Here is a 21,727-nt window from a genome sequence, read left to right as displayed (position 1 = left end):
AAGCTACTAACACTATCTTAAATCATATTCGGTGTTTTCATGGCCGTGGTGGATAGAGCACTGTCTCACATGTCGCTTCAAAAAGTTCCAATAGGGGTCAACCCATGTTCTAGTGACTGCGATCGGATCCCATGATCTCATTTTCATCCTCATTGAGTATTCTGTATGGATGCATCTTCAACCATTATGTTGCTTCACCTACTTAATCAGGCATTTCCTTTAATTTGCCACCCATCGCTAAGTGGCAGGAAGTAAGTCGTTGAGAGTAAGAAACGATGCTGTTCCACATAGAGATAGGGGGAGAAGCAACAGGCTTCCTTGTGAGAAAAACATAGCAACTAACAACTATTCTGTCTATAATGGAGTGGTATGGATAAAAGTGACCCCAAACCTTTGACCGGTGGTATATATATATTGTTTATTTTTTTGTTCCCCTCACAAATCTCAGAGTATCAATGTTGATGCTTAAATCATCTGAACTCAATATTAGAGAATATAATCCCTCATAAATTTTCCAAACTGTGTCATGGAGTGACCTCTATTGGACATGGGCCAAAAATGGAGATGAGTTGGCCTGGGTCTTTGCTAAATTTGGCCTGATCAAATCCTCCAGAGAAATAAGGACAGATACGATGCGTTGGCCAAATAATTGCTGATATTACACTCATCTCTGGCCTATCCCAGATTGTCAGTGCGGTCAGTAGTGTCAGTAGAAAACATATCTGAAGCATGTTAACTAAGTCCTAAATCAAGTCAGTGAAAGCAGGTCCAAATTTACAATAAATAATAAGCCTGGTGCAAATGTGGCTGGCGGATGAATGGGATTTTCAACAGGGGCGATGTCCACTCCAGCCGAACTCCGCAGCTTAGCTGGAGAGAGGTGATGTCTGGCGGAGACGGCTCTGAGCGGACATCATGCTATATAACGATGCCAATGTTAATGCACACGCTGGTAGGATGTCCTTCGGGTGAATTGTGATAATGTGAATGCTAATCAGCTAGCCTCGGAGGGAGGGGGGGCAGATGTGTCTTATCTCTTTAAGAGCACAATTCCAGCAGCAGGAACTGACAGGGACAGTACAGAGGGATTACTGACAACTGTGCAGGGAAACTAAGATAGTTGTCCCTTCCACCTGGGCTTAAGATAGGCGATGGATGCTGAGTGTCTGGAGTGTCTGGCCCATGTGTGTTAGTTAACAGAGCTGACCATGAGAGGATTGTTTTATGATATGGTTCTATCTATGGCTGCGTTTACAACACCTTTAAAAAAAAAAAAAAAGGCATTACTGAATGAAAAACAAAGCATTCGACACATGGTGCTTCTTTGCGTGGTTTCAGCTTTCAGTTGAACACCCACATGAGGTGGTCATTCATACAATTTTATCCTCTCTGACAATGTTTGAAACAATCTGGTTAACCAACTCTTGATTAGCTTTCTGTTTACGGACTGACAAGATCTCCCTTAAGATGTTTTATTAGTTTGAAGTTATGATGACAGCCAACTGTGTCCCTGCGTCTTTGAAACAAACGTGTACATTTCTCCAGAGATGTCAATATGCAAACTAAATATGCTTGTTTTTTAAGTGTGCTGCTGGTAGGCACTACACTCCCACAATGCATTACACAAAGGGAATTGGCCTTTCTCAGCTTTCATTAAATGTATACAAACACTTGGCCATTTTTTTTAAAGATTGCAACAATTAGTTGTCTAATGATCCATTAATCAATCTACGGAAATAATTAATCGGCGACTATTTTGTTAAGGGGCTGATTGTTCAATCAATGTTTTATGCAAAAATGGCAAAAAAGGCCTCTCAACTATGGAGATTTCCCTCTTTTCTCTGTTTTTAAATCATATTAAACTGAACACCTTTGGTTTTGGATACGACAAAACCAGACATGACATCACCTTGGACTTTGAGAAACTGGGATGGACATTTGTTACTATCTTCTGACATTTTATTTTCAGGCATTTTACAAGAATTAATCAAGAAAAGAATTGGCAGATTTAAACATATTAAACTAGTCGTTAGTTGCGGCCCTTGACAGGTGGTAACAAAATAAAAGATGTAATGATACAGTTAATCACAGATTAAAAGTGAGGGCAGGCTGGTGTAAACATCTGGAGTTATAGCCTGGGAGAATATAAGAAAGCCAGGCATATTTTTCATCTGAAAAGGGGATTAACCGAGCGGGAGGGTAGTACAGAAGACCACTCAGGGACAGACATGATCCCACTCGAGTGATGATATGGTGACAAGCTGCACAAACATCCCCAACAGAGAGACAGAAAGAGCAGGAAGGAGGAGAGGGAGGGGATGTAATGTAACAAGGGAGGGATAGAAAAACTGCTTGAGAGTTTAGGAAGAAACCGGGAGCAGACTGTGAGAGAGGCACGATAAGAAAACCGCTTCATAGCAGAACAGTCCATTCTCTCCTTGTTTGCACCATGAAAAGGTGTTCAGAGGCTACAACCCAGCTATATTTCTCATGAGCTTTTCTAACACGGTGTCTGTATGAGAGAAGTACGAGAGACAGATGGAGGGGAGAGATCATGTTAAAATTTGAATTTAAATAACAATTATTAGGGCTGTGAATATATGGCTTCATGTGATTTTTTTTACCATTTGGCTGGAATTTACATAATCCAATTTGATTCATTTTCTTTTGGCAAAAATACACATCAGTCATATTGATACATATGTGCAATGTTCATTCATTTATAAGGCGACCATAGATTTTAATTCCAAAAACACCTCATTGAACAGCGTGACACAGTACCTTTTGGCAGTTTAAAAAACCCTCTAAACAGCAGTTTTACAAAGTTGACTGTTGCCAAAATGCTGCCCTAGTTTGGACTTTATAGTATTTAGACCGCTTTTATATAGTGCTTTTCTAGACTCAACAACTACTCAAAGCGCTTTTACATAGTACTGGAACCATTCACACACACAGTGGCTGAGACCTGCTCATCAGATAAACACTCATACACATTTACACAGCAATGCACAGCATCGGGACAAACGCAAGATTCAGTGTCTTGCCCAAGGACACTTCAACATGGGACTGCAAGGCCAGGAATCAAACTACCAACCACTCTACCACTGAGCCCAAAGCATTAGCTAACATCATATGGCCTGGTTGCTTTCCTTGTCTGCAATGCGGGACATTTGAAAATGCACCATTTGTACTTCTCCGTGTGCTGACCAGGAGGGCCTTATTGAAGAACAAACTCAAAGTGATGATGTGAGTACAGAGCCACATTACACAAAGAAATATGTACACCAGTGTGAGGTGCTTTAATATTTTAAAGCTTTTTCAAACAGACTGTTGCTGAAGCCAAAGTGACTCTTTCTATTAGTCTTGATGCAGAAAGAATTGACGTGTGGTGCACTGAATGAATCATTACCCCAGTAAGAAAAGAATGCACAAAGAACAGACATGGCCAAAGAGGAGAGTCGGGACAACACAGCTTCACTCAGATGATCCAGGAATAGAAACACCTCAAACATTCATTATTGCAGCAGCAGGGTGGTGATGTGGCTGTACATTTGTCCTGTTTATTCAATTCCATATGAGGGAAGCAATCAGCAGACACAATCTGGTCTATTTTAGGAATGGACTTGTCAAACGGCAGCGCAGCAGGAGCCTCTTTTACCCTCTGGGAGGTTCAGATGGGACCGCACGGGCGCGAGCAGACGCAGACGTGCTCACAGGCACATACACACAAACACACCAGAGACACAGCTGGGAGACTGTGGGAACAAGCATTTTGGATCCTTTACTTGGCTGTAGCCAAGGAACAAAAAAAAAAACCAACATTTTACCACCTCTGTTTCTGCCACATAACAGATTGATTGCGTGTCACACTCCAACCATTAGGGGGATAAAAAAAATCAGGCCTATCCTCTCACCTTCAGTGATAGCATTAAGAGAGAACCTGACTAGACACGAGAGGACAGCTTCTATGACTGAGTCCTACTTCATTTGATTTGAATTAAAAACTGAGTTACTAACAACCAGAAGAGAACAACCATCCGTCCTCACAGTTCCACAGCTGACCAAACGCTGCTGTAACCCGTAGGACCTGCTGTAAGCCACGTTAGGGCTAACTGTATTTTATTTGTAATATGACTCCCATAGGAAACATCTTCTCCCTTCTCCCTGCTGCTCCTCCACACTGAGGCCAAAGGTCAGGTTCAGTTACCGAACAGCCTCCTTGCGGCTGGCCGGGATTCAATGTGTGTGTGTGTGTGTGTGTGTGTGTGTGTGTTTGTGTGTGTGTGTGTGCGTCAAGGACACAACAGCGAGGTGCATGCTTGGGGGGCTTGAATCCAGTTCTCTGTGCTCATTACACCACCCTCATGCCTTATTACTCTGTGTGACAGCTCCAGTACACGGCTGGAAGGACTTTCTAGGAAAGTTTATTCAGCAGCAGAGATATCTTATCAGTGGACAGATCTATAGCTGTCTTACTCATCACTGTCTTGCAGGATAGCGCAATTCATCCTGTGATTGTTATTTTTAACTTCTTCATATTCCTTTTTAAACATGGGAATTTCTTAATGGAATCTCTTACAATAATAATGGACGATTGCGCTGAAAAGTATGTATGTTCTTAGTTATCTGTTATTTTAATGTTTATATAAATATAGTATGGTTATTTTGCTTGTATTTACACCTCATAGTGTGGCAGCACATTACAATTCTGAACTGATTTGATTATCTGTGATTTTATAAGCAAATATGCTCATGGTCCTTAGACTTATCGACAACAAGTCAGGGGTGTACAAGGAATACATGTTCAACTATAGGGTTTACGTCAACACTGGGGAGACAGAGTGTTGGACAGGAAGTGGAGATGGATGGTTTTTTTCTGAGGAATATGTTAATCTACTTTAATTGTCCCATCTGGAATTCTGCTCCCCTGCATGGACCACCTTCTGTTTGTCAATTATTCAATATGTGACCAGACAAGGGGGTCAAGCCTGCTTTGCTGAATAACATGCTTTACAAGACCAGCTACATAAAGGCATACTTGCACATATTACATACTGTAATTGTTTACATATGACAGGAAAATGGAGACTATGAACACAAATCTGTCTTAGTCCTGTCATGTTTTGCCAAAGGAAAATCTGTTAACTTTAATAAATATATAAATAAATAAAGCCAGCAGGCTGATCTTTACGTCTTGTATCCAACAATTAAAACAATGAACATCTTCAATGACGGTGAAGTATACAACTTCAAATTTCAGAGAGACAAAACAATTTCCTCCATTTTCTCAAACAAAAATGGGAACATGCGGACAGCTAAGCGGAGCCTCAGCACAGAGTGACAACCCAGTCGCTCTTTACCATATTTACCATAACTCAGACTTTCAGTGTTAAGAACATCTGTGGAATTTAATCCCCACTGCATGCATCCGTGCAAGTCTTTGGGTGTATCTGAGTGAATATGTCATGTTGACGAGTGTGTTATGAAGTTACCAGAAAGTCCTGGAGGGCTAGATCTCCTTCAGTACAATAGAGGCCACTGAGGAGATTGATGACTCATACCGTAGGATCTCAGGAGACAGAGCGGACGCACAGATCTGTAAAGATACACGGACAATGCTGAAGGCAACAGATGGCAGTACTCTGAAAAGACTCGAACAAGGGATATAAACCCCCCATGGGGCAATATATGGATCTCACTGTAGGATGACAGGGGGTATAAAACTCCCAGGGGGCGACGTATGGATCTCACTGCACGATACTAATGATACGTTGTGTCCTCTGTGGAAGAGTCACCTTTAGAACGTAAAAAAAAAGTCTAATCTTATGCATATGCTAACCAAATCTGGAGATGATAGTACAGGACTATAAACTATTACTTCATGCTGTTCTTTAGCCGCAGAGGTCAACAGCAACGTTGAGTCCAGAAGTGTTCATCTCAGGCCTTTAGGGCTCCACAGAAGCAGAAATACAATCAAGTCAGCTCGTACAATACCAGGCTGCTGCTTTGTATGGGGAGAGCATAGTCCTACAATAACTGTGAATTAAAAGAAATCCTTAAACATTATAAACTTATAAGAAAAAGTAAGAAACAATACCATTCTGGAGTGTGTTATTCTCATTTCTGTGATGACTTCTACCCCTTGTTGCCATTGGGTGCTTCAGATCTTAAACAAACAAACAGCCATAACCCCAGAGAAATCTTTCTGTCTCATAACCTCAAAGCTCAAGTTTTTAGGTGTGCCTTTGTGTTTAAATAGGTCATGTTGTTTGGCCGACCCGGCTGAGGGAAACGTTTCTTGAAGACCAGTTGAAAGAACTAAACAAGACAGAAACTGCTTGAGGTGGGATTACTCTGAGAACGACTTGCCTCTGTGTATGTATGTGTGTGTCTGTGTGTGTGTGTGTAAAGTTCTACCTGTAATCTGTCAACTTTTTACTGTATCTAGGTTTGTCTCCACATGGTTCACAGCAAAGTAATAAAGGTTGACTGGTGCCTAACTATATACTGAATAGAAGAGCTCTCCAAATTTCATTGTTATGCTTTACACAATGACAATAAAGGCTATCTATCTATCTATCTATCTATGTTAATAGTCTACCTGATATGCAACATGAAATATAAGGAGTCAAACTGAAACTGAGAAATGTGTTCAGAGATGCACAGCCTGAAAATCCACAGCAAAGGTGGAGAATAGAGCAGGGGTTGTAGGGGGAAACACCTGCACCACAGCTTTGAAGACGAGATAAAAGCATGTCCTCTAATTACAGCACTTTGAACAACACCAATGTCATTGCTTCCCTCCTCTGGCCCATGAGGTGTGCCTGCTACTGCTTTATTTATTTTGTATTTGTCATGTCTCACATTATTGCCTCCCTTGTGCAAAGGGATCCTCAAATGGGTGTGTTTTTCTGCTGTGCGATGAAGCGCGTCCTCTATCTCAGTGTTGTTTCTGCGTGCGGGTAGATGGTGAAATGTTCCTCCAAATCTCAGTGTTGTCTAACAGGCTGGGACAGGGGAGGAAAGGGGCAGCGAAAAACCCCAAACTGGCTCTTCCCCTTCTTTTAACACAATGGCTCTGACTGCTTTCTTTTTGCCCTAAACGGATTCATAAATTGTGTGTGGTCATGTTTAATCAGATGCCAGTGTGATTAGAAGGTTGCATATTATTGTGAATATCTGCATTCAACACAATAAAGAGAGAACAAAGAGGAGTAAACAATATTTCACTGCACTTATTCTCAAACTGAGCAGAACAGATGCAACACTGCTTTGCAATGATGCATATTTAAGGACCCAAATGCCTCTGTCCCCTCAACACTGAAACCGTAATCCCCATGTTTGTGCCATTTACCACCGGCACAATGGAACATTGCATACAACTTCCATCTTGTATTCACAGTATCTTAGAGCCTATAACATGTAAATCTCTATCTAAGATAATATGTTGCTAACTTAAGTGTTCGTAAATACCTTCTAAATGCCCAGAATAAGTCTTTTAATATGTGGAGGCCAGGACTGAATGGCCTAAATGGTAAAACAGTGAGAGGCAACAGATGGGATGCTGCTACACCTAGTGGATTTAAGACAGAACTGACAGAACTTTACGTTAGAAACATGGCGTATGACTAATTATATCTCTTTAAAATATATACATAAGCTATAATTTAAAAAAGTCTGTCTGCTCAGATCGCCTGGTTACAATGTAAGAAATGGAAGGGAAAAAACACAGTCCTCCTCCGAAGTATTCTAACACACACAATCTCTTCTTTAAGTTAAAGGAGCAAGAAAACACTGTCCAGGCAAACAAAGAGAATTCCGTCCTAAAATGACTGTACATTTGGGAGAATACACACGCACTTGATTTGTCTAATGAATGCCTCATAATATCATTAGCTGAATGTTAGAATGCATTTTTGCACAGAAATGAAGACAGTGACCAACAAAAAGGTTTTAATTTACATATGGGCATGTACGTATTGTGTTAAGATAGACTTAAACAATTTGAACCTATCCTTAAATCCTACATACTGGAGCTCCAGAGGATTAGCTCAGTCAGTATACTTAATAATAACTTCTCAAAGCATATTTTCAAAAAACTAATATCATTTGTCAGATTTTTGTTTAAATATTGTTACTCATTATAAGACACAACCTCTCTTTTCTTTATCAGAGGTCAGTGGCTGTGATCCTTTTTTTCCACTAAGGTTTCCCATTGTAAACATCTAACACTGGAGACCGGGGTTATTGGGCAATCAAAGCCATTAAGACCTCACTATCAGCTTAATGCCAGGTTTAATTTCAAAATGGAGGGGAGCAAATGGACTGTGAAATATGTGCTAATGGTTACAAACTTTCCACAAGTTTAGAGAAGAGAGAGAGAGAGAGAGAGAGAGACAGAGAGAGAGAGAGAGAGAGAGAGAGAGAGAGAGAGAGAGAGAGAGAGAGAGAGAGAGAGAGAGCAGTCAAGCCTTGCATTTTGCTGTTATCACTGAGTCTACACTTCTAATTTCACTGAGCTTTGGAGTCAGAATTCAGGGATATGGCCAATTTAACCGCAGACTGCAGAGGGACAGCCTTGTATAATGTGTAACAACGTTCACCGAGAGAAACTGAGTTCATTTAAAGCATACAGTTCAAAAATACAGCTCACATCAAAGGAATACATCTCAACCTCTGTGATGTCCAAGAGCAACGTGAAAACACATGTTTGCAATCAAGACGATGTGAGATTCATTCATTTTTGTAACACCTCCCGTGGGCCACCCAGTTGAACATCCACCCACACAATACATACAGAGGACACCAACGTATTCATACACGTTACAGACCATACAGTATTGTATATACAGAAATTTGACATCAAGTTTCAAAAGGATACCAGCGCACTTTCACCTCCACATCCAAATGAAACTTTCTGTAGGCAGCAAAGTTAAGGTGTTTAGGTATTTTAGGGAAGTTTAGCTAAGACAAAGGTCTAGCTACATTTTTGTGTTCAAAGTGAGTCAGAGTGGTAAGTGTTTGAGACTAATACACCTTTATTAGGTCCAAACGAGTTACTGTTATAGTATGAAAAACATATCAGTTTACATAATGCAAAACACTTTGCACATCTCTTTTTTTATTCTTTTTTGAATAAAAAAAGAATAAAAAAAGAGTTTTTTGAGTTTAGAGGCTCTAAACTCAAAAATGGTACCCTGGAAATCCAGAGTTCTCTCGAGAGCACAATTTGAATTTGCTCAGCAAGTTACTCTGTCATTAAGTAATGCTGCTCATTAACTATGCCCTTGTAGCCGAGCTGCACCAATCACATCGGTGCATCTGATATAGGCGGGCCGGAGGCGAGCTAAACAGATGACGACAGTCTAATATACCAGTTTGCACCCTGGTAGCTAAGCGTATGAGGCTCTGGATCCGTCACCCTATGTTGTTGTGATTGGTCGAAGTGTTATCCAATTGTGTGCAGTGAGATTTTTAAATGCACGCTTGGTGCTGCCCCTTGAGATGGGCGACTTTCATTACTCAATGCCAGATCCTTAATCTTTCAGATTTGGGTTTGGATTTCTAGGCTACAAAAATTGTCTGTTTTCAGATGACAACACCAATCTGCACACAGCAATGATCCGAGCCATTGCTTTTGTCCAGGGTGGAACTAAACCTTTTATGAACATGAGTTAAGGATCAAGTGGGCGGTATCGATCTTCTTTTACAGAATACATTTTGTCATGTCACAAAAGAAGAAAACGTGTAAATAATTTAATGAATGTCACGTTGTCATGGCTTACTGGGATAATTGACGGTGTCAGAGTTATTGTTTGTAGTAACACCTGTGCTTAAGTAAAAATGTCTGCTGTAAAAAAAATCTAAAATAAAGATCGGAAGATTGGAAATGACGGTTGATGCTGGGAGTACAGCAGGTGGCCTTCCAAAGGTTATTCATAAACGTAAAAGTAAAAAATAACATAAGGTTGAGATTGCGGGGCTGTGAGAGGAGGAGAAGCCTCAGAATATCACCCTGTACTCAAAAAGCGTAGCATACATCAGATACCAAGCAAGTCTGATCGCCACAGAGACCTGCTCACAAGATTTCCTGGCGTCGTCAGTGTGGGGATTTGTGGAAGAAACGTAGCTTCCAAGAACCAGAGAGCATTGTGCTAGATGTGGAGTACACACGAGGAGGCAGCTGGGAGTCAGAAGCAGAGAGGCCAGCGGATTGAACCATTAGGAGGTTGTTTCACTAGACAGTTGCATTTGAGCAAGGTAGCTCACCAGGTGAAAAAGGAGATCAACAGGAGAACACAACCGAGCGTTAACTACAAGTTTTAATGTCATTTTAAACAACTTAAATATATACTTTTAAATATGTAGATATGCACCATGATGTAAATATAGGGCTGCCATGTATAAATGTGACATTGGGGATGCTTTGGCTTTAAACCTCATGTTGTCCTCGGGTCAAATTGACCCGTCTTCCCATATCAACGTTCTTTTTAATTCCCCAAAATACCATGATTGATTCCAACGCTCTTTGGCAAGTACAAACCTCTACTTTCATTAATTTTGGGGTGTCTTATTCAATTTTATAGCAGTTGGAGAAAAGAAAAACTGAAGTGGTTTTTGAAATAGTATTGAGTAAAAGTTGACATTATTCAAGTATTCCAGTCGGTGATCTTCCATCAACATACATTCCTTTAATTTTAGTCTAAATAATTCCTATAAAACTATAATTTCTTATAAATGAGGTTAGTTGACCATGAATTCCAATAATACCTGTAAAACTAAAGTTGATAAGTTAATGTTACATAGTGTTGAAAACATCAAAAAACTTGAGAAACATAAAAGAAAGCGTCAAAAGTGTTGAAAAAAAGAACAAAAACGTAAGAAAAAGTTAAAAACATTGATAGAAAATGTCAACAAAAGTGTTGATGTTTAATTTGACGGGAAGACACCACAAGGGTTAAAGCAAGCCTGCACATCGCCAGGCCACAATGTCATTCTCCATTTGTCACTTCTTATTAATCTGAGAGCAGTATTACATACTATACCCCTGCATATTCAAGGCTGACAAGTGAAAATTTGATTGCCAATGCTGGATTAATCCAGGGAGAAATATCAAAAAGGCTACAATAAATACAATCTGGTATCAATATTCAATTAATTATCAATAAAACCTGCTGAATCAGCAAAGACGGATCTTGATGCTGTATCCTTGTAAAAGGACACTTGTCAATTCTCCTTGTAACTCAAGACCAGTGAACATCACCAAGCTTCAGCTCCACTTCAGGCCCTTAATCAAGTCTTTTATAAAGGTGCATGACTTCACGATACACTCTTGTCCTCTTTTTCAACACACATCCATGTTGCGTTGTCTGTACAACGCTGTTTCCTCTCAGGAGAGGTGAAACAGGCTGTGGCCGACCTGTGAGGCGTACAGGGCCAGATGTGCAGCAGGGAAAATTGGGCTGCGGCCATATGAGCAGCCCAGTCCGTAAAATGCTGCTGATCCAGCCCGCAGGTTAACACTAAGGGGAAAACCTAAGGACGGGAAGCCCGGGTGGAATACAGCTTTGGGCCCAACGCCAGTGGCTATTTTGACTTTTTCCACCTCGGCCTCCTGAAGCCTCTTGGCTTTAGCTCGCCGGTTCTGAAACCAGATCTTGACCTGGGTCTCGGACAGCGAGAGGGAGGAGGAGAACTCGGCCCGCTCGGAGATGGACAGGTACTGCTTCTGACGAAACTTTCTCTCCAGGGCCAGGAGCTGCGTGCTGGTGAAGGGGGTGCGAGGCTTGCGGTTGGTTTTGTGCTTCCTCAAGGAGCACGCTGCGGGACTGAGCTGCCCTGGAGGACATGGGGGAGATGTGAGGCTGACATTTGGTGGACTTAGATGGACAGTGAAACTATGGTATTCAATTTCATTGATTTGATATCTAAATAACAGAGTAAGGGCTAAAAAAATGAGTTGATTGATAGAAAATGACTTGACAATTTTGATAAAGGACCAAAGAATGTATCACAGAGAAAACCTGCAAAACCTTTCTGTTTGAGTTTGTTTGATGCCATTTTCCATTTGATGTCACTGCAAACAGATTACCTTTTGGGTTTTGGACTGTTATCACCGCATCTCATTAACCTCTGAGGAATTGTGATGGCCATTTGTCATTGTTTTCTAAATTATTTAGACGCACTGATAAATTAATGACTAAACAGACAAAAAACCAAAAGCGAGAGAAAATTTAGAATTACACTTATTTATAAATATTAGTATTTATATTAGTATTAAAGCTTTCATAAGTCTTTCATAAGCCTATTCCTTTACTTACAGACTGATCCTGTATATTGATATATTTAGTTGACTTATCTCTCCATAAATGTATCAATTATGAAGTTTTTATAGCTAAAACATGCGAGACTGGAGCTTTTCTTTGGGTTATTTAAGGCACCAAAAGACGATTAAACGTTATAAGACTATATAGGCTAAGCCATTATTTAACAGTAAATCCGTATTAATACATCTTTCCAGACATTGCCCCGGGTCACTTACGGGGCGGTGTTGACATCCAGGAAGCACGGTCCCCTCGTTCCAAAGGCTCTGACTTGACAGATACTAACTGTTGGGAAAGCACATCCGGCCTGTGCGGCCGTTCATCGTGCAAAGAGGATTTCCCTTCTGGTGTGTCCGTCGCATTCAGCGGCCTCCTGTCCGACATGAGCGCGTCCACGCTAAAGGACAGGCAGGACACCTGCGCCGCGCGCTTCTCCGGCCGCGGCGCTTCTGCATCCTCGTCTGTTGAAAACTCGTCTCTACAGTCTCCAGGGGAATGCATGCTTTCTTTCTTCTTCCTCTTTCAGGCCCGTGATGGATTTCTAATTCCGATCCAGAAATCGCATAGCCTTTTTGTCACGGAGTGCAAACATGCAGCGTCCACACGATGAGAAATTCGGAGTTAAGTTGTTTCAAAGTTGTGCTGGAAAAAAAAAACTTTGGGAGGCTCTCGGGAAGTTCAGTCAGACCCCGGGGTCGGGGGAAGGCTTGTGATTGGACGACGTGCTTGGGTCTCTGTGGTGCCACGCCCCTACTAGACAGCAGGTCCGCTGCACATCAGCCTCATTTAGCAGTAATTATGCAGAGAGAAGACTGTTTCCCTGTTCACAAAAGCTCACACAGCTTTAATCATAATTACTAACAGCGCCATGCCGCATTATATTCACTCTGCAAACGCTTAGCTGACATCGAACGCACGAGAAATAGTCCTGCTTGATGCCCTGAATAAATGCATATGGATTTTGCATGAGACTGAGGCCTGGTATTTTGTAAAGGAAACCCTACTAACATAAGTAAATCAATCCCCCGTCTACTTCATCCTGCAATTAGGCCGGCGGATTGTCCTGGCTGTCTCTCCGAGGATCCGCCGCACCGGGATGAAAAGCATCAGTGTGACATCTGAAGAGCCGTATTTCCACCTAACAAAAGCTGACGAAGCTCCTAATTCAAGCCCTAACATGCAGGACCTGACAGGCCATTGTGAGAGTAATCACAATGGTAATCAATAAGAATCACGGTGCTTTCAAATTTCAAATAACACTTTACCGAAACCACACACTTAAATGGGAGAGTCAGTTGGGAGATGGATTATGGTTTTGGGCAGGCTTTAAAATGACTGTCATTACATTGTTATTATTAACACCTTGTAATTAGGCCTCTCGAATCCGGTTCTTTTGAGCAGGATTTAACGGTAATGATGGAAAATTGCTACCTTCCTGAGGTGTGTGGCGCCCGCTGCGATTAGTCCTAGTCTCCGCTCTGACGGAAGAGACAGAGGCGTCTAGGGTCTGTTTGAAGCTCGTACCTGTAGAGCTCCACAGTATTACAAAATACCATGAGAAGTACAACAGCAGCTCTAAACATGGCCCTCTAAGCACTCACGGATGGCATAAGACAATGCAGCGTTCTGAAAACCAGCCCAAACGGGCACGGATGTTGAAACTGACATGAACAGCAGCAAGTTTGTCATTGTGAGCGATGTTTGGTGTTCATTCAACCAAGGAAAAACCTGCACGGCAGCTGATGCTAAATGAATGTGCTCATTGCATGTTTTGTCCTATCATCTGCCGGTTTCTATCTTTACCCTCATCATGTCTGTCTCCGTGTCTACAATATGAGTCTCTCTTATATATACAGATGCCCACACGTTCAAAGGCCACCTGTGACGTGACTGGGGAGTTCTGTCCAGAGCTCTGTAATCAGAGAGGCTGTGTGTCCTCTGTAATCAGCAGGATTACAGTAGCATCAGGGGCTCCACTCCCCCAACGCCACAACATCATTAGTCTCCACATGAGACAGAGTGCTCACACAGCAGGAGATCCCTCTGCTGTAAACACATGCAAATCGATACATGTGGCATTTCAGTGTCCTATGACACTTCCTATGAGGCTAAAAAATCATCACTTGCTGATCATGTCCTAAGATTTATTTATATTATTAAAATTTTAATAAAATGGTAGCATTGCATTTCCCCTCTCAATCATTCCTGGGACACAATATAAAATAATACAAGAAAAACTCCAATAATCCTTAGCCTGAAGGAATGAGTATAATTCAAACTCTATTTCATCAAGTTAAAGCATTTCGAGCAGAAAGTACCCTCCTGTACATGCTCAGCAGATCGACGCAGAGAAGGGTGTCAGAGGGATGACCGGTTGATCCGATTACTCGCCAAGAGGCAGATTAAAAAGGATCACAGAAGCAGTAATATCAGTAGTTTAAATAGTGATAGTTAATTAGTTTAACTTTATTTCTGTGTCATGCCATTTGGCCTGTCCCACATGGGATTACAAGACACCACAAACTTATTTAGCAGATCCAGTTGTATGTACAAATCAATCGGAGAAACAAGAGTTAATTGAGTAGTGTGGATTTCACCGGAAAACAGGAAATAAACAGCGGTATGGATTAGCACATCTACTGCAGTCAGATTCACTGTGTTCACTTGGAAGGAATCACTGCACATGGGCAGGCGCTTGTAATGACATGTTGAGCATGTTTAGAGGCTAAAAACATGATTAAAACTTGCCCTGTTTAAGCCTGTTGGATGCAAAATCTAGCAGGAGGATAACTCGGTGTAGACAGCACCGATTGTTTTCAATTGTCTCGCTACTGACAGCACTCAAAATTTAAAATACAAACAGCTACATGTTGAATTCTTTTTAATCTTTCAGTCTTTCCTCCAGTAACCAGGAGCCTATAGCTCGCTGTTGTCCACTGGTCACTGAGATTTTCTAGCAGGGTTTGCCTCCACAGACACACAGGGGAAGCTACTGACAGAGCTGGTGCAACCCGACCATCCAAGCAAAAGTTACAGAGTCTGAGTCTCCGTACGGGGCAGAGAGGCTGCAGCAGACTGGAGAGCAACCGTCCTCGGCTCACATTGATTTGTTCTGCTAGTAACAGTGTGGAGTACCCATAAATGTACGTACAGCGCTCAAATGGCTACAGTTTGCAACAGAATAATCTTTGTTGTTGTAAGGTGTTTTTTTTTTATGTTGATTTTTACAAGGATCCATGCACACCTAAGAGGCTGCATCAGGATAAAAAGGCATATTTTAGAACCCTTTTATCTGTTTGCTATTCATTTTACAGAATGCAGACAAACACAAGTCATTCGCTAAATACAAATTACGTCTTAGTCTTTAATGAAATATACTGTAACCTTGCACACAATTTAACAAAGGGAGTTTTGCGACTTCTTTCGTCATGTCGTCGTTTCCAGGACATGCTTCATCATGTTGGAAGCGATTTTTTTTTTTTTTTTTTGCAACACACAGCAGCCCACAGACTGTTTCACTGTGCCCGTTGTGGGTCAATCAAGACTGAATCAGTATTTCATCTTAAGACAGTTAAAACAAACAACCCATAAAAAAAGATTACTGATGTGTAATGTCTTTATAAGTATGTGGTAGGAAGGAGTACAGCTAAAGTAAAATAAGCTCTTAAGATGTTTTTGGGGAAAAAAAAGAGGAGTTTATTTGGGGTGTATTTTGGCCTGCATGGCTTCAGATGAGTCCTGTGTTAAAAAGCTGACGCCCACCACTCCCACAACTGTTTATTTACTGAAGCAACACATTTTCAAAATCCTACCAGCATGGCTCCAGAGTGCGACCAATGGGATTTAAAGACATTGCCATACAAAGGGAAATGGAGCTACAGGGCTTTAGCACTATTGCAAATAAAACAGACGTAGCAAAGGTATATAAGTACCCTAATAATGCTTTTTATTATGCTTTTCTATATATATATTTACATAAACCTAAAGAAAAGTATTTTAAAGTACCCATGTTATGCTAATTTCAGGTTAATAACTATATTATAAGGTTGTGCCAGAATAGGTTTACATGGTTTAAATCTCAGAAAACACCATATTTTTCCTGTACCGCACACTGCTGCAGATCCTGTTTTCACCTTGTGTGTTTGGGTCTCTGTTTTAACTACAGATTGAGACATCTTACTTGTTTTAGAAACAAAGTGAGACATCTCACTTCTATGCCATCTTTGTTGGGAGTTGCACATGCACAGTAGCTAGGTAAGGTCACATCAGCTAGATATAAACTATTTCTCCAACGTTGATCAGTACAAGGCAGGATTAGCTGGGAGACGTCTATTAAACGAGGGCCACTTGTGGAATACCTGCAGAACAGGGACATAGAAGTAGTTCTTTTGGAGATTATGGTGAAGTAGTGTTTTCTGTAGCAGTGTTTTGCCATTGAGAACGAGCTAGCACGCTACGGCTAGCATGTGCTACGGTTAGCCATCTCGTCCCGGCGTAGAAAGTTGTGCAGATTTTGAACAGCTCCCTCCGGAAACTGAAGGCGGACGACATTCAGAAACCTGCATCGCACTCAAAAAAGCATGGGTAGTTTTGTGTGTGGAAGCACCAGAGACACAAAATAACACCACAAATCCCAGAAAAAGTAATTTTTTCATAATGTGGGCACTTGAACCCAGGTAAAGCGCTGTAACGCAAACATTCTATAGTGCAACAGAAGGATAAGATCTGCGTGGCAGTTGCTGGTTGTATTTAGCTCCAGAGCTACAGGACGCTTAAGCTGGGTACAGGCACCGCAGCATGACGGTCCTTTCTGGAACCATGGTAGTTGAGTTTAGCCAGAAAAAGTGAGTGTCATGCAGCAATGAAAAGGTTTAGGAAAACGTTTTTTGCGAAAACACTCCAGAGGAACGAATGTTTCCAGTCGCAAAAAACCCTCCGCTCTCCGGCTTGAAGGTGCTGTGTTTTATGTTGACACCACATTGTGCTATTTCATTTTTAGATTATTTCCCATTGAATATTGAAGTTGAAGGGGGATTTAATTCTTGCATGTTTTGCTGTGCATCCTCCTACATAGTAGAGATTAATGTGAGAGAGCATGTTTGAGGCTTGAGCATGGAATGACTACAAAATAAAAACTTCAGTGGACAAAATATGTCATTACAACTTGTGTGCGACAAATATATATCAAAATTTAACAAATTCATTTATACGTATGTTTGTTAAAATCACGCATGGAAATGTATATGAAAAAAAATCAATAATCGGTTTAAATTGAATTTTGGGCCAAGAGCCATGTTACACACAAATATAAATCAAAGCTTTTAAGTGCAAATAATGCAGAAGACATTAGGTCTTTAATTTATTTAAACGCAATTTGCAAGGACAAATAGCTTTAATCTCACAGGGTGATTATCTCCTGTGATGCTGAAAATCGTCAGATGTGTTTTCTCATTATTTCTGCTTTGGGCCCGTCAGTCAGTGCAATCATCACGTCATGGTTAGTTGATGGATCTTTCAGCGCTTCATTGTGTTTCCACAGAAATTAAACTAATCCTCTGACTGACAAAAAGCACTACAGCTCCGGTAAATCCCCATCTCACCACAAATTACAGCTATGCAAATGTACATGTGGTATAGTGTCTCCATGTCTGGTAGCATGCCAAATGTTTTAACGTTGACATGCATTCACTGTAAAAAGCTAACCACAAACAACTGTTCAGTGATGTGATCTCACAAATGTATCGCTCAAAACAACTTCCTGTAAATGAGCTGCAGCTTCATAAAGTCACACTTCAGACCAGTTGGGACATTTTAGTTATCATGAGATTAAGATCACAAGTTACAGAAATATCACAAACACAGAAACTTCATGTCAGTGAACTATTGTATGTAGCCATTTGTTCAGTTTATGGGCCATGCTGCTTAAATTCAACCCAACTTTAGATTATTGAACATTGGTAGCCATACAAGGAATTCATTTGGGTAAAACATGGAGAAAGAAAATAACGTACATAAAGTAAACCAAGTCCTCAGCTTGCTTTACACTTGAAAGCCACTTTATTTTCAGTCTCTAACCCCTGTACACGCAAAAACAAGCCCCATCTGCAGAGAGTGAGAGTGCCGCCTTCCACACGGCTGCGCTGGCTCCTCCAGGCAGAGTGATGACACCGAAGTGTAGCTAAACCAGGTCATCCACCGGAGAAATATCACCTTGTCAAAACCACCTTGCCCTCATTTGTCATGGCCTCCGAAGATGATTTTACAAATGACAGAAAATGTTCACAATTAGCACAAATTAAAATATCAATCCAATAATGACTATTAAGGTATATCTGTGCTATGCCCTAGAGCTGGGCAATATATCGATATTATATCACTATCCTGATATGAGACTAGATATCGTCTAAGATTTTGGATATTTTAATATTGTAATATGGTGAAAAGTGTAGTCTTTTCCTGGTTTAAAGGCTGCTTTAACGTTAAGTGATGTCATTTTCTGCACTTCCCAGACTGTTATAACTGTTCTATTATTTGCCTTTACCCACTTAGTCATTATATCCACATTACTGATGATTATTTATCAAAAATCTCATTGTGTAATTATTTTGTGAACAACAGTAGTCAACACTACATATCATTGCAGTATTGATATCAAGGTTATTGGTCCAAAATATTGTGATATTTGATGTTCTCAATATCGTCCAGCCCTACTGTGCCCTGATAGGAAAAATATGACCTATTTGGTCTATTTGCTGCTAAGACTTTGGAACCATTTTCATGATTTACAACCAGACAACCAGTATTACAACATAGTCAACCTTTCTCCGTTGCGGTTTTTATTTTTATTTTTTTACACATACCTTTTTATGGCACATACAATACTAAGCTACATTAAAATATGTAAATTCCTGTTTACATTTTTTTTAATTATCAGACAATAATTTGGTGGTCCACCTGCAGTAACTCTGAGGACCCCTCAGAGTTACTGCGGTCATTCAAAGAAAAAGCAGTTTGTAAATATACCTAAGTATTTATAGTGTATGTAATTTAAAAAGAGAAAAACATTATCATCTTCATCTAATCACCTACATATTCACATTGACTGAAAAAAGACTAAAGAAAGCATGAACTACTTCTTTTTAATTGTGTGATCCATCATTCTGCTGTATTTGTTGAACATGGTTTATATTTAGTGTGGAGGACAGCCTGGTCGGTTAATACGTCTTCTATTTATCTGCAGTTGCCTAACAGTAGTTTGTTCTTAGCTTGCAAAGGAATGCCTCAAGGCGTTAACTCAATTACGGCAGAAGAAACTGAGTTGTTTTTAATTTTGTGAACTCTGACAAAGAACATTAATAAATGCTCTTAAGGAGTTGGTATAAAAACAGTTTTTATAGGTATAAAAACACAGGAGGCACCATATTCACATTGTGGTTTGACATTAAATTAAACATTAAATGCCATGGTAATAATTTGTCTCAATATTCCTTTAATTCTTTCAGGGATGCATTATTTTACATTTATGATGGGGTTGCTTCTCCATGCTTGTTAGAGTAGGATTGATAAAATAGGTTTAAATGAGAAAATGCAACAGCATTTTATGTTTAACATTTAATAGGAAAGGTGTGCAATTAAAGGTCCCATGACACTTTCACTTTAGGAGGTTTTGTAGCATTAATATGTGTTCCCCTAGCCTGCCTATGGTCCCCCAGTGGATAGAAATGGTGATAGGTGTAAACCGAGCCCTGGGTATTCCGCTCTGCCTTTGAGATAATGAAAGCTCAGACTGGCTGATCTGGAATTTTTCCCCTTATGACCTCTTAAGGGACCTCTTTTCTCTGCATGCCAGCACGCTAAATTAAGACAGTGTACTAGCTAAATATTGGCATATTTGCATGTTGTGAGCATGCTGTGTTTACAGTACAACCCCACAGTGGTGAGTAGTAGTGAGGCTGTAGATTCTTAGTCTTGATATACCCCCAGTGGATGAAACTACTATGCGTAATGTGAGAGTGGTGAGTCATGGTGACAAACAGACAATCCTCATATTTGGTAGTTCCCCCAGCTCTCCAGGGCATTTTAGCACCTGTAAAATAATTGTTTTGGTTTTATAGGGGATAATATGCCAGTGTTGTGTAAACAGCGTGTTGAGCTGCCAACAAGTGGCAGATTAAGTTTGATGTTTTCTATATATTTCTGATGACAATCATCAAACTCATTTATCTGTATTAAAGAGCGGTAAATCTAGGTATAGTCCATAGTTTAGCAAGTTTAGCGAAAGCAGACTCCCCATCAGTCATTCTCATCTCTTTCTGCGGCTTCACTCGGTTGGGCGTTCACTATCAAGCGTCATTTATGGTTCTGAGGAGGCTCCATGCAGAGCTTTCGCCGTGGCCTGAAATGTATACTTGTGCATTGGTGTGTGCATCAATCTCTTTGAGAAGATAGCAGGGCCGGCATATATGGTTGTGTGTCTGTGTGTGTGTGTGTGTGTGTGTGTGTGTGTGTGTCTGTTTTAGCAAGTGAGAGAGTGACGGTGATTGGCTACAGAAGAAGCACCAACTCTAGAGTCATAGTGAGAGAAAAAAAGTGCCCCATTTTATGTTTTTTAATAAAAAAAAAGAAAGGGAGTAAGTAGGTGCGGGGGAGGATAGGGGAGTAAGTAGGGGTATATGCAACACTACCAAGCCCATACATGTATTGCTGCAATGTGTAGTTACGTTTTTAAGACATGCATGTGAGGCTACAGCTTAGGGTCCGGGCCTCCTTTGTACCATTGTACGTAGCGGGCGCATAGTCAGTAATGGGCTAGGGCAGAACTGGCCCATCCACTTTACTTGCAGGTCCGTCCTGCCAAATTTGATGAAAGTATGTTTTGTAATGAAAAATATTTAAATGTATGGGAAAAAAATAAAGAAAAAAATAAATAGTAACAGAAGTACTGTAGTTTTGTGCTTTATTATGTCTTCTCTTCTGATTAAAACAAAACTGAACCAGAGAATAAGGATCAACCAATTAGACAGCCTTCGGAACATAGTTGGTTACTATGGTAACAACAGGCAGACTCTCTGGTTAGCTAGCTGGCTTTATAGACAAGGTACCATGGATGTGTTAAGCAAGGCACTGTTAAAAGTTACCGCAACAACAATGGCTTCTCTTCAAAGTGGTACAGACAGTTGGGTAGAAGAGTGTAAATAAGGGCAAACTTTTCTGCAGCATTTGCAGGCATTTCCCCAGTGGAACTTAGTGCCCAGTGGACACCCCTCACAGAGGTAACACTAGGTAAAACATGTTTCATGCTTCTTGTTTTATTTAAGTAACCTACCTATTTAGTAAGAAATCGTAAACACTGTTGTTTTTTTCTAGCTGAAACGCTTTTGTGTTGACCTCAACTGAGGAGGTAA

The 21,727-nt window shown here is 40.6% G+C and overlaps 1 protein-coding gene across 1 annotated transcript; it reads right to left on the bottom strand.

The window, feature by feature from the left end:
• Positions 1-10,944: 10,944 nt before the first annotated feature.
• LOC117951538 (homeobox protein MSX-2-like) lies at positions 10,945-13,787 on the bottom strand. The gene is made up of 2 exons (XM_034883293.1): positions 12,542-13,787; positions 10,945-11,838 (listed from the first exon to the last, which is right to left on the bottom strand). Exons 1-2 carry the CDS (start codon positions 12,822-12,824, stop codon positions 11,390-11,392), a joined length of 732 nt encoding a protein of 243 aa, XP_034739184.1. The 5' UTR covers positions 12,825-13,787; the 3' UTR covers positions 10,945-11,389.
• Positions 13,788-21,727: the final 7,940 nt, after the last annotated feature.

Source organism: Etheostoma cragini, chromosome 10 (assembly GCF_013103735.1).
Source record: "Etheostoma cragini isolate CJK2018 chromosome 10, CSU_Ecrag_1.0, whole genome shotgun sequence".
Lineage (NCBI taxonomy): Eukaryota > Metazoa > Chordata > Actinopteri > Perciformes > Percidae > Etheostoma > Etheostoma cragini.
Note: the sequence above shows the minus strand (reverse complement) of the source record. Positions and strands in the feature narration are given on the sequence as shown.

Bases quoted from the DNA above. Each gene is read 5' to 3' on its own strand.
- LOC117951538 (XM_034883293.1), bottom strand. From the start codon at position 12,824: ATGCATTCCCCTGGAGACTGTAGAGACGAGTTTTCAACAGACGAGGAT. The intron at 11,839-12,541 runs GTAAGTGACCCG...CATGTCCTCCAG, and splicing joins CTGGATGTCAACACCGCCCC to GGCAGCTCAGTCCCGCAGCG.